This window comes from Rhamphochromis sp. 'chilingali' (genome assembly GCF_963969265.1).
Source record: "Rhamphochromis sp. 'chilingali' genome assembly, chromosome: 17".
Taxonomy (NCBI): Eukaryota; Metazoa; Chordata; class Actinopteri; order Cichliformes; family Cichlidae; genus Rhamphochromis; species Rhamphochromis sp. 'chilingali'.
Genome location: NC_137944.1, coordinates 27,105,687 through 27,119,497, shown reverse-complemented (window position 1 = coordinate 27,119,497; position 13,811 = coordinate 27,105,687). Strand labels below are relative to the sequence as shown.

At 43.0% G+C, this 13,811-nt stretch overlaps 1 protein-coding gene across 11 annotated transcripts in view; it reads right to left on the bottom strand.

Moving 5' to 3' along the window:
* Positions 1–4,593: 4,593 nt before the first annotated feature.
* LOC308384019 (uncharacterized protein) overlaps positions 4,594–13,811 on the bottom strand; it is a 59,486-nt gene continuing 50,268 nt past the window's right edge. For 8 of the 11 annotated variants that reach the window (XM_080862306.1, XM_080862312.1, XM_080862310.1 and 5 more), the window contains 9 exons: positions 13,221–13,363; positions 12,479–12,732; positions 11,383–11,695; positions 10,891–11,071; positions 7,896–8,000; positions 7,735–7,785; positions 7,587–7,641; positions 6,411–6,689; positions 4,594–5,220 (listed from right to left, as the gene is read on the bottom strand). In XM_080862306.1, coding sequence (XP_080718432.1) covers positions 5,210–5,220; positions 6,411–6,689; positions 7,587–7,641; positions 7,735–7,785; positions 7,896–8,000; positions 10,891–11,071; positions 11,383–11,695; positions 12,479–12,732; positions 13,221–13,363 — 1,392 coding nt within the window. In that variant the 3' untranslated portion in view covers positions 4,594–5,209. The remainder of the gene's footprint in view (positions 5,221–6,410; positions 6,690–7,586; positions 7,642–7,734; positions 7,786–7,895; positions 8,001–10,890; positions 11,072–11,382; positions 11,696–12,478; positions 12,733–13,220; positions 13,364–13,811) is intronic. The other 3 variants (XM_080862309.1, XM_080862311.1, XM_080862314.1) reach the window with 1 other exon arrangement.

The window sequence follows — 13,811 nt, the reverse complement described above, 5'->3', positions numbered from 1 at the left end:
GGCACCAAGCAGTAAAGGAACCAGAGTTTCGCATCTGAGGAGGAGTGAAATTCTTACAGAGCTTGATCCCCGGCATTGGAGCTGCCGAGCTGCGGGATCATGTGGAGATCAACCGATATGCTCTGCTACGACGCATCAACTTTGACAAAGACCCTGGGACCGGCTTTAGCAGGAGAACAGAAGGCCATCAGAATGATGGTGCTGCAGAACAGACTGACTCTAGACCTGCTAACAGCATCACAAGGAGGAGTTTGCAAGCTGATCGGGGAAACATGTTGCACTTTTATCCCTGATGGATACGAAACTGGAGGAGACATTTATGAAGCTTTGCAGAATTTGACCGCTCTGCAAAAATATGTCACTGACCACACACCTGGAGCAGCTACAGCACAAGGCTGGCTGGACTGGCTGTTCAGCGGTTCATGGCTGGCTGCTGTAGCAAAGCCATTTTTCCTTCTAGGTCTCATCATGATAGCACTGCTCATATTAGTGTTGTGTGTGTTGCCATGCCTAAGAGTAATGATTTCAAAGATGATAACAACTACAATGACTGCTTATGTTGCCGTGCCTGAAGAAGACCAGCATCCCGTTGCAATTCTGTTAGAGGAGAACTTGTAATAACTGCTAATGAATGACGTGGTGATTAAAAATGACTTGTCGAGTGATCACGCACTGATTAAAACATTAGTAGGTTATGCAGGTTTTCATCCTTTTATTTTTTGAAGTTTTCAGTTTTAAACATAAAGTTTTTCATTTTAAATATAAAGTTCTCATCCTTTTATTTTTTGAAGTTTTCATTTTAAATATGAAGTTTTCATCATTTTACATATAAAGCTTTCAATTTAAGGTTTGCATCATTTTAAATATAAGGTTTTCATCCTTGTATTTTTTGAAGTTTTCATTTTACATATTAGGTTTTCATCATTTTTAAATACAAAGTTTTCATTTTAGTTTTCATCCTTTTATTTTTTGTAGTTTTCGTTTTAAAATATAAGGTTTTTATCCTTTATTTTTTGTAGTTTTAGTTTTATTATTTTTTCTTGTTTATTCCACTTGTTATTTCATTTACTATGATTTTCATTTACTATGTTTTTCTTTTTATTATTTTCTTTTGTTTTATTCTTTAGACCAAATGACTTCCATTTCTGCTATGCTGACATTTTGAAAATTAAAAATTGCTTAAGATACTTAATAAATAACCTTCACAGACAATTGTTGTATACATTTAAAATAAGTTAAAACAGGAGGGAATGTTACAGGAAAAATGATTCTATGTTTCTTTACCTTCTTTTAAATGTACAAAGATGCCTTTTGTCTGCCCTCTGCCTATGGTTAGTTTAGTTTAGAATTATCTTTTTAGACTTTCCCAGCAAACACATCTTGTTTCTGGGACATATTGTTTTAGATTGTTTTATCTTCCCTAGCTCTCTGCTGACGAGACTAGCACCATATATGGAGTTGTTTTATTTTATCTGTTTATTATTTGTTATCCTGTTCTCACTGTCTCTGTGCTCTGTGCCTATAAAAATTACCAAGCCACTGTGCATGGTGTGAGTTGTTCTTAGCAGCTCACCCGTGTACACGTTTGATAAAGAAAGTAACTTTGTCTCATTGTGTCTTTATTTCTCCTGGGTTTTTTACAGAGTTTTCCCCCAACAACTGTGATCAAACTGTACGACTGCTGCAAGAATAAGGATGCTGTTTGAGAACAAAGTTGCCTAAACTCCAGCCACAAGGTCTCTAATATTTGGTTGCTATAGTGCATTATAGCAGGTGGGCAGCAAGCCTCATGTGAACAGCTTTGATCCTGTGGCTGGTCTACACCTCAGAAACGTCTGCGGCCACTTCTCCCTTCTGTGCAACCTCAAGCCACAGCCAAACAAATGAGCTGCTACTGAACACCCACTCGAAAATCCAGTTTTCCCAGAAACCTGACTGAAAAAGGTCTGCTGGCTATCAAATTAAAGCACAAAGGGTAAAACGCTACTCCAAAAAAAAAGCCTTGAATTCATGGATTTGTTTGGATCCTAAAATAATTCAGGACTGATAAATATTTCAGGCGCAGACATCATAGTTTTATCTTTTACCTCTATTTGGGTTGTCTGACTTTTTACAGCCAGGGGGGAAATCTTCCAAGGACTTTCTGATCATTTTAAAAGTATTTTAACTGGTTTGGGTTTAACATCACCTGACACAGAGGACTGAATCACATATTTCTCTGTAGTTTCTCTGTAGTTGCCAGCTGTGCAGCACCTTTATTGCGCTTTGCGGACTGATCACGTGACATATCCCATATCAGAGTTTTTATTATCTGGAGGAGATAACAAACACGAAATACTTTATGTCCAAAAGCTCTTTTAGCTCTTTCTATCCTGCAAAAAATGAAGAGAATTGTGGCAGGGGTGTTGTCTTTGGCTCCACTGCAGGGGAGGGGTGGTGCGGAGGACTCAAGGGGCACAGTGCCCGGGAGGTGGATGGAGCAGGTGGAGATATTTACTCTAATGAGGGTTTTTCCTTCTTTTAGTGATGGGGGGAAGTGAGCTGGAGAGCTGAGGAACATTAAAACCACTGTATACACTATAATAAACAACAAAAAATACAATCTGAATCTGGTGTGGGTCCTCGTGTGTTCACTAAAATATTCTAGCTTATTAAATTTTTTGAGTTGAAATTGTTTTAAAATGTTTCTATGTTCAGTTTCATAAAGGCTTAACTGACTTCCTGAATCCCAGCCTGCATCAAATACAGAGAAAAATGACAATTATTATTATCTAATCTTATCGAGACAGATTCCCGAGCTGGGACAGAAATATAATAAACAGTGGGATAGTGATAGTTGGAGCCTGGTTTTACTGTAGTGAGTTTTCAGATTTTCTCAGATGTATCAGAGAAGCTGCATACAGTAAGTCTAGTTTCTCAAGTTTAAGATGTGCATCTGAGTCAATGCTTGTGTTCAGAAGAATTAGTCTGTGACAATACACTTAACCAGAATTGGTCCCCACGGATGTCTTTCCTTGACTAACAAAAGCAGCCAGATCTAGCCATTTGAGAAAAACATAGATAATTAACACCTCACATTAAAAAAAACAAACCTTTTTACTATGATACTGGTGATTTTTTCCTTTTGAGGGCAAGGCCAAACCCGGAAATGGATTTTAGACTTAGCAGAAAATCAGCCTCTGATGATGATGATGATGATGATAATAAGAGAATCATCACAGTTGTGGTTCAGGCTCAATGCTGCCCCCATCTGGAGCTGAATGTGAATCACCACCAAACTGTATTTACCACAAGTCTGCTGCGTCTTCTATCTAAATTCGTGAATCTTGTGCCATATGAAGACATCTCTACCAGTAACTGATGCTGAAAAGGTGAAAACTGGAGGATAAAATGTCACCAAAATGCACTAAACAAATGTGTGATGGTTCAAATTCCTCGCTCAGACCTTCTTCACCTTTAAGTCAGTGACTGGGGTCACAGTGACGTTTGCTGTGTAATCACCCCTGCGCTGTATTTGAGTTCTTACTCAGTCTTTTGTTTTAATTTCTTCTCCTGCCTTCTGTGTTATCATTTTTAGACTTCATATCTGTGTTGGTTGTTTGCCTTTTGAGTATTTCCTGTTTTAGTTTGAAGTGAAATGTGTCATGTTTTTTAGTATGTTAGTCCTCTCCATGGTGGAGGGGGTTTGTGCCTTAGCGATCCCAGGAGTTATGTTTTCTCGGACAATTTGCCTCTGGTCACAGGTCCTGGGTGAGGAGCCAGATTCAGATGATCCTGTTCAAGAGGAAATCTTGGATCCAAGTGATCTCACCTGGAGCAGGAACACTGGAGTCCCACCCTGCAGCCTGGCCTGGTGGAGAAAAAGTGCTCATTGCCTGAATCAGCTACGTGTCCACCACCCCCCTGTCTTCCCATCACCTCCTGAAGGAACAAATAAATGGGTCTGGAGGTGCTTGTAGGATGGAGCAGCGGTCGAAGGAGAGTTCCTTAGCAGTCTGATTCCTTGCTAACTTTCAGTTAATGTTGGTCTTTCAGACTCCGGCTTATCAGCTTCTAATAAAGCTACATTTCAAAAGAGCCAAACATTCACACCACTTAATTGAACATGCATGTGGGACTGTGGGAGAACAGTTTAGATTTCTTCATCCATATTTACAGGTCTCACTGAAAGGATCCAGGATCATCTCATCACTGCAGGTTTTTCTTTGGCCTCTCTGTAAGCAAATCTAATTTCATTCAGCTCTAAACTCTAAACTTTTACCATAGCAGTTGCAGTCCAAGTCTCTGGGTGTTAACTGCCCAGTTGTCAGCTTAGAAAGGATGCTATCTTGCTCTCACAAATTGTATTAGTCCTGTCACTTAAAGAACATAAAAATAGTAAAACCCAAACCTATGAAGGGTTGTTTCTGCCATAAGTCAGCACTTTTAAACAAATGATAAAGTCATTGCAAAGGTTTTCCCTTCCACTTGCTCCAGAAAGAAAGACAAAAAAGTTAAGTTCAAGTCCAGTGTGGCGAGGGCTGTAAATGTCTGTTAGACGAGCGTTTGTGTATCGCCGACAGACGCACACAAACACACGGAGACCTCGCTCCCTTTCATAAAGCTTTATTTCACAGATCCCCCGTAACAGGAGGCCGAGGCAGCCGGGCTCATTATTCATTTACATACACTGTGGCCAGTCCTTACCGATGCTCCCCGTGTTAAATAACTCAGTAATTCAAGACAAAAAACAGCAAAACACACACGCACACACACAATGCTCAACTTAAGGTAACAATAACAATATCATAGCGATGGTAATAATAACAACCATTGTCAAATATTATGTATTTCCAGGATTTTATACTGCATTTTCTAAAATTTGTTACACAGTCAGTCATCTTTAAGGTGCACCATAAAATCTGCATGTGACGTTTCGGTAAAACTTGACAAAAATGCTGCACCAGAACACGCGGTGAAGACAGAGAATACTTAAGCTTTTTATGTTTTTTTTTTTAAATGTTTCAGATGAGTTTGTTTGTTTGTTTTTTTCCAGCCAGTTCTGCTCCTCCTTGCTGTCCCACCGCTGTGGATACCGTGGATGTGGAATCAGCGCAGGTGAACGCTGGTTGTTTTGTTTGGCACGCTGTTTTATAAGCCGCTGTGGTGTGGCATGAATCTCATAGCTCAAGCAGAGACGAAAGGCGCGTCTTCGTGGATGTGTGGCGACTCACAGGACCTCTGCGGAGGAGGAAAAGAACAAAACCAGAAGCCTGAGTGTGAGTATCGTTCGTTTTATGTTTAATATGTTCGATGAAAATGAGACTCGTTGTTGAAGGGTGCCAGATTGATTTCGGATGAGGGGACAAGTTTTCAAAGATTGAAAAATAGGTTTTAGGTCCTAAATCCTGGGATTCTGTTCTGCCATGATCGATCACAGGAGCTTAATCGTCAAATTAATGAATTTCTCTATCTCAATAAATCATGGTCAGTCCTCCAAATGATCTCTGCTTATTGAAATCTTCATTAGTGCCACTGAAGTCGCCTGAGACTGAGCTATTGCTGCAGCCTTGCACGCTCATCTCTGACTTGATCGTTCTTGGTGGAAACCTGACTGAACAGAGGTGCTGAGATGACGTGCTCCAGCCTGCACTTATCCCAGCACCTCTGGCCCTGTGGCAGGTTTCAGCAGGACGATGCTGCCTAAAGGACCCTAACTAAGACACACCCACTCCACTCCACACTGCTTCAGGAAATCATTCCTCCTGTTCTCCATATAACTGAACAATAATTCTTCTTTCTGCGACAGGTGAACTCACCCTTCACACACAATTCTGTGCAGCTGCTTCTTAGATTTATGTGTAAATATGATTTATTAATGTCATTTGAATGTTTCTCTTGCCCAACCTCAGTCTTCTTTTCTACTCTTCTTTAACTTAACCTCAATTTAATTTCCTCTGGCACATGCTGGCCCAACATGTTCATCAGAGGCGACTGTCATCCAGGAATTCCTCAAAAATAGATCCGGACGCTTGTGCAGATGATGTGCATCACGTTCAGAGAATTCCGTACCTCATATTAAACTCCTTCTATATTCTAATATTCTAATGTTCTTAAGCTAGCAGTGGTTTTATGTCTCACTTCTGCCACACTGGGTTTGGTCCTCGATTCTTATCCGAGGGTGGCGTGTTTTCTTGTAAAGTTTAGCTAATAATGGAGCTGCTGTTACCATGAGAAACATTCTTGTGCAGCTGATTTGTAAAAGTAAACCTACTCCTGCAACAATAACACAGTGTTGTTGGGCAGATACAGAATTGTAGCCTTGTTACATTAGCATGCTAATGTTTACCATATGTCTTAGAGTAGATGGGCAGGACTGATAAGCAGCCACCCTGTTGCTCACATTCCTGTTTGATGTTGTGTTTCTGTACCTGCGACATGCTGAGGCTTCATGGGGCCTGTTTTCATCAAGAAGGGCTCTCCTCCCTCGAACGCCATGATCGGCTCACTCACCAGCCCGCTCTGCTGCTGGCTGGGGTTACCGCTGCCGCCGCTGTTGTTCAGTTGAATGATCTCCTCGAAGTCAGTGCCGTTGGCTGAGACGCCGTTTTGGTGCACGGAGGGCTGGACGCCGTTTACAACAACAGGGCTGGAAACGTTTTGTGCTGGGTTGAGCACCGATGCACTGGGGGCCTGCAGGTTTCCAGGAGCTGCAGAGAAATTCGTGGACAAGTAAAGGACATTAACAACCTTTTCAGATGTTTACAGAATCAGTCTAACATTTGGACACATCTACTTATTAAATGCAGCCTTTTCTTTAATATTCTTTAGTCTCTGTCATATGTAAACTGTTAAAATAGCCAAGATCTACCAAAATCTCAAATAACAAGATTATTGTATGTGCAGCTAATCGCTTTGAGACAAAACTTCATGCTTCCTTTTGCATTAAGAGGTCAAGTTTAGAGAGTTTTTTTCTACTTTTGGCTCTTTATGATTTCTTTGGGTCAGTAAAAGTAGTTTTCCCTAATGATCCAGTTAGGTTGGACATACTGGTGGACATACCGCCCACAAAACATTTCTGCTCATGCCTAAGGTGTCGCAGCTTAGACAAAAGTCCAGTCCTGGAACAGGAAGGGAAGAAGCTGATGCAGGAAACAGATACCGGAGGTTTTATCAAAGTATATATCTGCAGGAATCTCCTGCAGGGAAATCTGCCAATGTCTGTGTTTTGTGTCCGGTTACAACAAAGAGGAGGTACACGACAAGCCGAAACAACAGCACACCCTCCCGTGTCACAACAGAAGGAATAAACTGCCTTTTTATAAGGTCATCTCAGGTTTCACCACACTAACCTACTGTGGTGGCATGCACTAGCATTATATTAGCACTCCATTGTCTGGTGGAACCTCAAAGCCAAAGAAAGAATGCCCATTTATTATATACAGTATATTTCCTGGGTTAGTAATAGACCTTTGGGTTGGAAAAGCCCCAGGTGACAATCTCACAAAGGTGGATATAATCTTTGAAAAAGCCAAAGTAGAAACGTGTGAATGAGTACATGTGTTCTTTTGTGACTGATTTAAAGGTTGACGAGGGGTGACGGTTACCTTTACTCGGCTCTGCGTCCTTTCCGTTGACCTGAGGAGACGCTTTGACATCCCTCTGTGATTGCAAAGAGCAGAACAAGACTCGTGTTATTCCACAAAGGCGAGCAAGTGTTCAGTCTGGAGCCTGTTTCGAATGAATCACACCGACCTTATCTCCCGCATCGCTCTTCCGAGTCCTCTTCATGATCTCCTCGAGGCGCTGTGCAGATCAGACAGAGAGATCAGTGCTCTTGTTTTTCAGCTCGACTGTGAACTGTCTGTGACTTTCTGAACTCTCTACAGATGATATTTTTCTCTCTTTGGCCTCACCTTCTTCCTCTCCAGGCGCTCCTGCTCTTCTTTCTGGAAGTGCTTCTCCCTCTCTATGCGCTGACGCTCGGCCTCCTCGCGGGCTTTTGCTTCAGCTTCCTCCCTCTGAAATAAAGAAGATACAAATATGAAGCAAGTTTAAACGTTTTTCACAGTAAAACTAAAGAAAAAGAAGAATAAGCGTCCCTCCTGCTCTAAATCTTACCAAGTAAAAGTTAAAGGTGACCGAGGGTTCAAAAGGGAACGGGATATTAGCCTAACACTGTCCGCACAGCTGTACAACATATTATAGGTAGTGTAAAGGTAGATTTAATAAGAAAACTTTAGTTTAAATGTACCTAATAAAGTAACATACAGGTAGAAATAAAAGAGAGGCTATATATGAAACATATTTTCTTGTATTTACAAAACAATGCACTATGACTTTTTGATGTGACTACAGCTGGAATAAGCTGTGATAATACGGCTGCAGTTTGGGGAGGGCCTCGGAGAGGACTGGCAGTGCCTACTGGGCCAGTAAGATCCCCACTTTCTGAAGACAGCCATGAGAAAGGACATTTTCAAAGCCAAAGCAAAAGCCAGAGTACCCAGAGAGAACCCACACAAACTCCACAAAAACTCACGCCAGCCTGATGGTGGACCTGAACTCAGACATTTTTGCTGTGAGGCAACAGTGCTAACCACCGTGCCACCATGCAACATAATGAAAATAGCAAATGAAATAAGCAAACAAGCTCATTTGTGCTATAAACGCTGCGGTTTATCTGGGTGATTGTGGCTGTAACAAAGCTGTTTTTTAACCCGACTCTTCGGCACTTTGAGGCTTTCATCCAGAAGAAAGAAACTCCCTCTGCAAAGGCTGTGAGCTGTCAAATAATATTAAACCAGCCACCTGTTGCATATGTAGACAATTAAAAAAAGAAAGAAAAAAGCTTCTTCGAGCATGACAGATAATGCTTGAGGCCCTTTCTTGCACACATCTTTACATTTTGCTAAAATATTTCAGTTTTGAGTCAATAATTGCTTCAAAAATATTTATGAGACTGACTTCTTATAACCATCTGACACTTGTCATGTGTGCTGCAATCAGCAATCATATGTTGAGTGAGATGGGGCTCCTTACACCATTAAAAAACATGCAAATGAAACCAACTGACCACCAGGGGGCAGCACCTGCTCAGCGTGGTCTGCAGGTCTGCAGCCTTCAGGTCTGACCTCATATTATTTAACCCCCATTACATACTTGACTGGATATTTAAACACACATATGTTTAAAATGCAGCAGTGAAAACAACACAAGGTGTCGTGAGGTGCAGCCAGCTGTTTTTTAAATCTTGCCTGCATCTTCCCCAAGCCCTGCGCATTTTCAGACCATTTAGCTGAACACTTGAGCGAAATGACCTCTAAAAAAATATGAGGCCACTCCACTGTGAAGCAAGCTCGCTGTCAGGGTGGAACAATGGCCTGATTGAGTGGAGCAGGGGAGTCGAGACGAGCTGAGTGCTTCAGGCATGGCGCGCACTGACGCTGCTTATCCAGAGCCGGGCGACCGAGACAGAGGCAGCACAGGCCCGTCGCTACCCTCCACCATCACAATGGCTCCCTCATCGCCATTATGGAGGTCACCAGCTGGAATGTGCCCACAGCAGACAAGGGCCCTCTGACTGTTAGTGCTCATGAGTGACAGCAGCACATACTCATACTCTTTAATCTGCCCAGATGCCAGACAGTCACAGAGGCTGATGTTTGGGCTCACAGCAGCACAGTTTCCTGCACATTAATCTGCCCAGATGGTAAATGGGCTTACTGCATGTGGGGATCACTGGGATTCATGGTGGTTAATGGAAAATTAAAGTGGGGTTTCACAGCAAAGGGTATTTACAGTGGAGTTGATGATCTGTCAGGAACGGGTGTCTGATTCTCACTGGATTACCACAAACACGCCGAAGGGGTTAAAGGATAATTCTGGTTTATTTCAACGAAGTGTATTTCCCACTAATGTGTCCATTGTAGCTCTGTGGGTCACTCTGGATGTATACTATAAAAATGTTCTGATGTTTCAGAACATTATGGCCCAAGTCCATGGAAGCTCGTTTCAACCAGTGATCTCAAAATTTCAACTGACACAATAACTTGAAATTTTGAGTTATTACTCCGAAACCTTTGGAAACAAGCTTCCATACATCCAGTAGACTTCCATACTTTCCCCTTTGACTTTTCTCAGTAATTATGCCTCTGAGCATTTAAATTTAGGGAGAGAAGAGCTCTCAATCAGACAGCACAGCACTGAGATTTTTTAATTTATTGCCTTATTGCTTTTTGATCAGCTTCTAAGTTTCTCTTTTTGCACTGTGATGCTTATTTCCTCATGAACACCCCACCTAACACTTTATTTTTTGCCCATCATGTTAAAGCTTTGTTCTGCACCTAACTCGCACATCCCTGCCTTCTCTCCTCATGTCCTCTGGCTTTTTCCTTTTTCATTAAGTCGCACCTTCTCATTTCCTTTGCCCTACTGCCTGTGACCTGAAAATCAATCTCAGAAAGGATGTCTTGAAATCCTTGAATGTATGTGGAGGACAGAGGGGAGAGGAGGCTTGCAGGAGGAGCCATAATCGAGGATGCACAAGTGGATCCTTTGCACCCTTCAAAGTATGAAGAAACAGCTCAATGCTGAAGGCAGACAAGAGACCTCAAGAGAAGTGGTAAACTTTGGCCCATGTGTGCATTTTATCATATTACGGTTATCATGGTGTGATGGAAGGCAACTCGAATCATTGTTCCCCTCCTGAAGCCTTTGTGTGGACTAAATGAAATGTACTGAAGCATATTTATACCAGAATCTATTAATTTTTTTACTGACTTAGCTTAAAGCCCGGGACTAAACCACCATTAAACCCAGCGTTCCTACCTCCTGGACTCACGTATGCACTGGTCTTATTCAAGTTGGAATGACATAATCTGCAGCATCTTAATAACTCCTGTCATCACCCACCTGTCTCTGCAGCCTCTCGTTCTCCTCCTGCTCGACCTTCGCTCTCTCCTGCGCCTCCTTCTCCTCCTGAGCTCTCCTGGCTTCGTCTCTCAGGCGCTGCTGCTCGGCCATGAAGCGAGCCTCCTCCTCCCTGCGCTTCCTCTCCTCTGCCTCCCGGGCCCTTGCCTCCTCCTGCAGGATCCTGAGGAGAAGGTTCTGCGTTACAAGCTGCATTCGCATCAGCGGTCTGTGGCGCCCTCTCCTAAATAATATCTTTTTTGAACGTGTGCCTGAGATGATGCATTTTATTATGTTGTAGGTTTGCTGACATTAAAGCAACTGTGTTGCTTTAATGTTTTGTTTACTAGTGAGTGTCTATTTGGGTTTAGATCACAGCACAATGTTAAGTGTTTATCCAAAATCTGCCTTACAAACTCAGGAAAACATGGTCTGTCATGCATTGTGTTATCATATTTTATGAGGCACACAGTCTGTGTGGACAGCAGGTCTCACTTCTTCTTTTGCTCCTGCTCCAGACGCTCCTGCTCCTCTCTCTCCCGTTGCTCTCGGGCTTGTCTGCGTTTCTCTGCGAGGACGCGAGCGGCCTCCTCTGGGTCGTTAGTGCCTGCCGACGGCCTGCTGCTGGCCGGTGCGGCCGGGGTGGAGGCGGCAGCAGGTGCAGGAGAAGGAGCGGGATTGCTGACGGTGGTCGCCGCAGGTTCTACGCTCGGTACAGTTGGAGACGCTGCTGATACGACCGGCGGGCTGGGAGAAAGAGGAGTGGCCGGTGCGGAGGACACCACGATGGCAGGAACGTTACCCGGGGCTGATAGAGAGGCGAGAAAGAGACGTTTTAACAGTAAGGTCTGATTTAGCATTTAATCAATTTTAAAGCTTCCAGTGTTATAAAGGAAGCCACACAGCACAGATCACAGCGACAGCGTGAAAAGACATTTTGTCAGACACCATGAGCGAGTACGTCAATCACGCCTCACCACTTTCCTCCTCTTTAAACAAAAGAGCAGCTTCAACATGACGGCGTACTGACAGTCCTCTCCAGACATTTTCTAGATCTATGGTTGTTTCTGTGATTTACACACATCTTATTTGTCACCACAAAGCTGAATCACGTTCTATCACAAAACTAAAGCTGAATTTAAAGATGGCTGCATGTTTCAGCTTCTGTTTTCTTTATCGTTTTCACTGAATAGATGCAATCGGGAATGAAGGAATTATAGATTTGCCTACAAATTGAGCATGACTTGGATGCTTCAATCAGAAATGCACGTTAAAACTTCTTATTAACATCCTCCTGGATGCAGGCTTGAGCATTTGATTTCGACAGGACATCGGTGAACACTCTAGGGTGAGGATTGTGGTTTTATTTTTGCACGTTTCACGGAAGAGTCACAAAACTGTCACTAAATTAATCGTCAAGTTCAGTTCCTGATGCATTCAGGTCACTGTAAGCTGAGCTTACACACACACACACACACACACACACACACACACACACACACACACACACACACAGATTACTGCATGGTGAATGTCAGCCAAAACCTCCAGGTCACCTTGAAGCCACAGACATCATCAGCGTGATACCCACACTCACTCTTTTTCTCCTCTGAAGTGTCGGGCTGCTGGGGTTCATGGCCCGTTTCCACGGTGACAGCAGAAACCGCCTGGGGCTGCACTCTGGCAGGCGTCTGGGCCCGTTTCGGTCGGGTCTTGATGCCAGGAGGAGGAGGCGTTTTCTTGCCCGAGGCGGTCTTCGCGGCACCTGTTGCTGGCACCAGTGGGGACAGGGGGCGACTTTTGGGGGCGGCAGGTGACGGAGGTCTGTTTTTGGGCCTCAGGGTGCTGAGGAGCAGACAGGAGGTGAAATATGAGCAGAACGAGTACCAGAGATGAGAGAGAGGGGAGAAACGACATTTCAGATCAGTGCAGGAAAAGGTAAAAAGGTTCCCAGCGCTCTACATAAAAAAACAAAACTAGGTCATGTGGAAGTTGGGAGTGACTCAATGTGAAACTCCACATTCAGCCGTCATGAATCTCTGCAGAGAGCCGTCATTTCCTCCTGTGATCATTCAGGAGGAAAACCCGATTCTGTCTGAGAACTGCAAGTCTCACTCTAACAGACCTGCTGCTAGAGTCCAGCAGCGTCTCTTTTAAACGTTAGGTTACTCCACCTTCGACCATCTGCCACACATTAATCTGCTCCAAGGCTAAAGCAGTCTATCTCCCAGCTTCTCGCCTAAATTAACACAGAGTTAATTAACCGTTTGCTTAATAAACCACAGTTTTTGGACATATTTATCTGATGTAAAGCAGGTAATCTGCTGCGATACCTGGTCTCTGGCCTGGATCTCTGGATCGTGGTCGTAGGCGATGCCGTCTGTCTTTTCTTCTGCACTTTCTCTTTTGTGAGAGCGCTCTTCTCTTTTTCATTCTCTCGCTCTTTGTCCTTCTTCTCTTTCTTCTTTTTATCCACCTTGAAGGAAGAGATGAGACAAATAACCAGTTTTTACCTTATTATATAATCGTGTAATTTAAATCCTGCTGGAGCTGGAAAATGAAACCCAGTTCATTATAGCTGCAGTCTTCTGAATGTTATTAGGTATAATACTTTTCATAAGGTTTGTGTGTGATTCATGCTGTGTGCTGTAGAAAGACTCAACAATAGAATCAGTCACCTTTTTCCAATTTGCTTTCCCCTGTTTGGGTTTGTTCGTTATTTGTTAAGTTGGATTTGTTATTCAAGGTTTTCTCTGCATGTAATGTTTGACACCATCCAGTGATGTTTTTATAAAAGGAAGTTTTGTTATTTCTGGGCTTCATTTACCATCCATGTTCATCGAATCACCTCCTGGACAAAAAATGTCTCGTTAGCTGTTGTTTTTATGGCATTAACTGGAGCGTTAAAATTAATTTTACTCCAC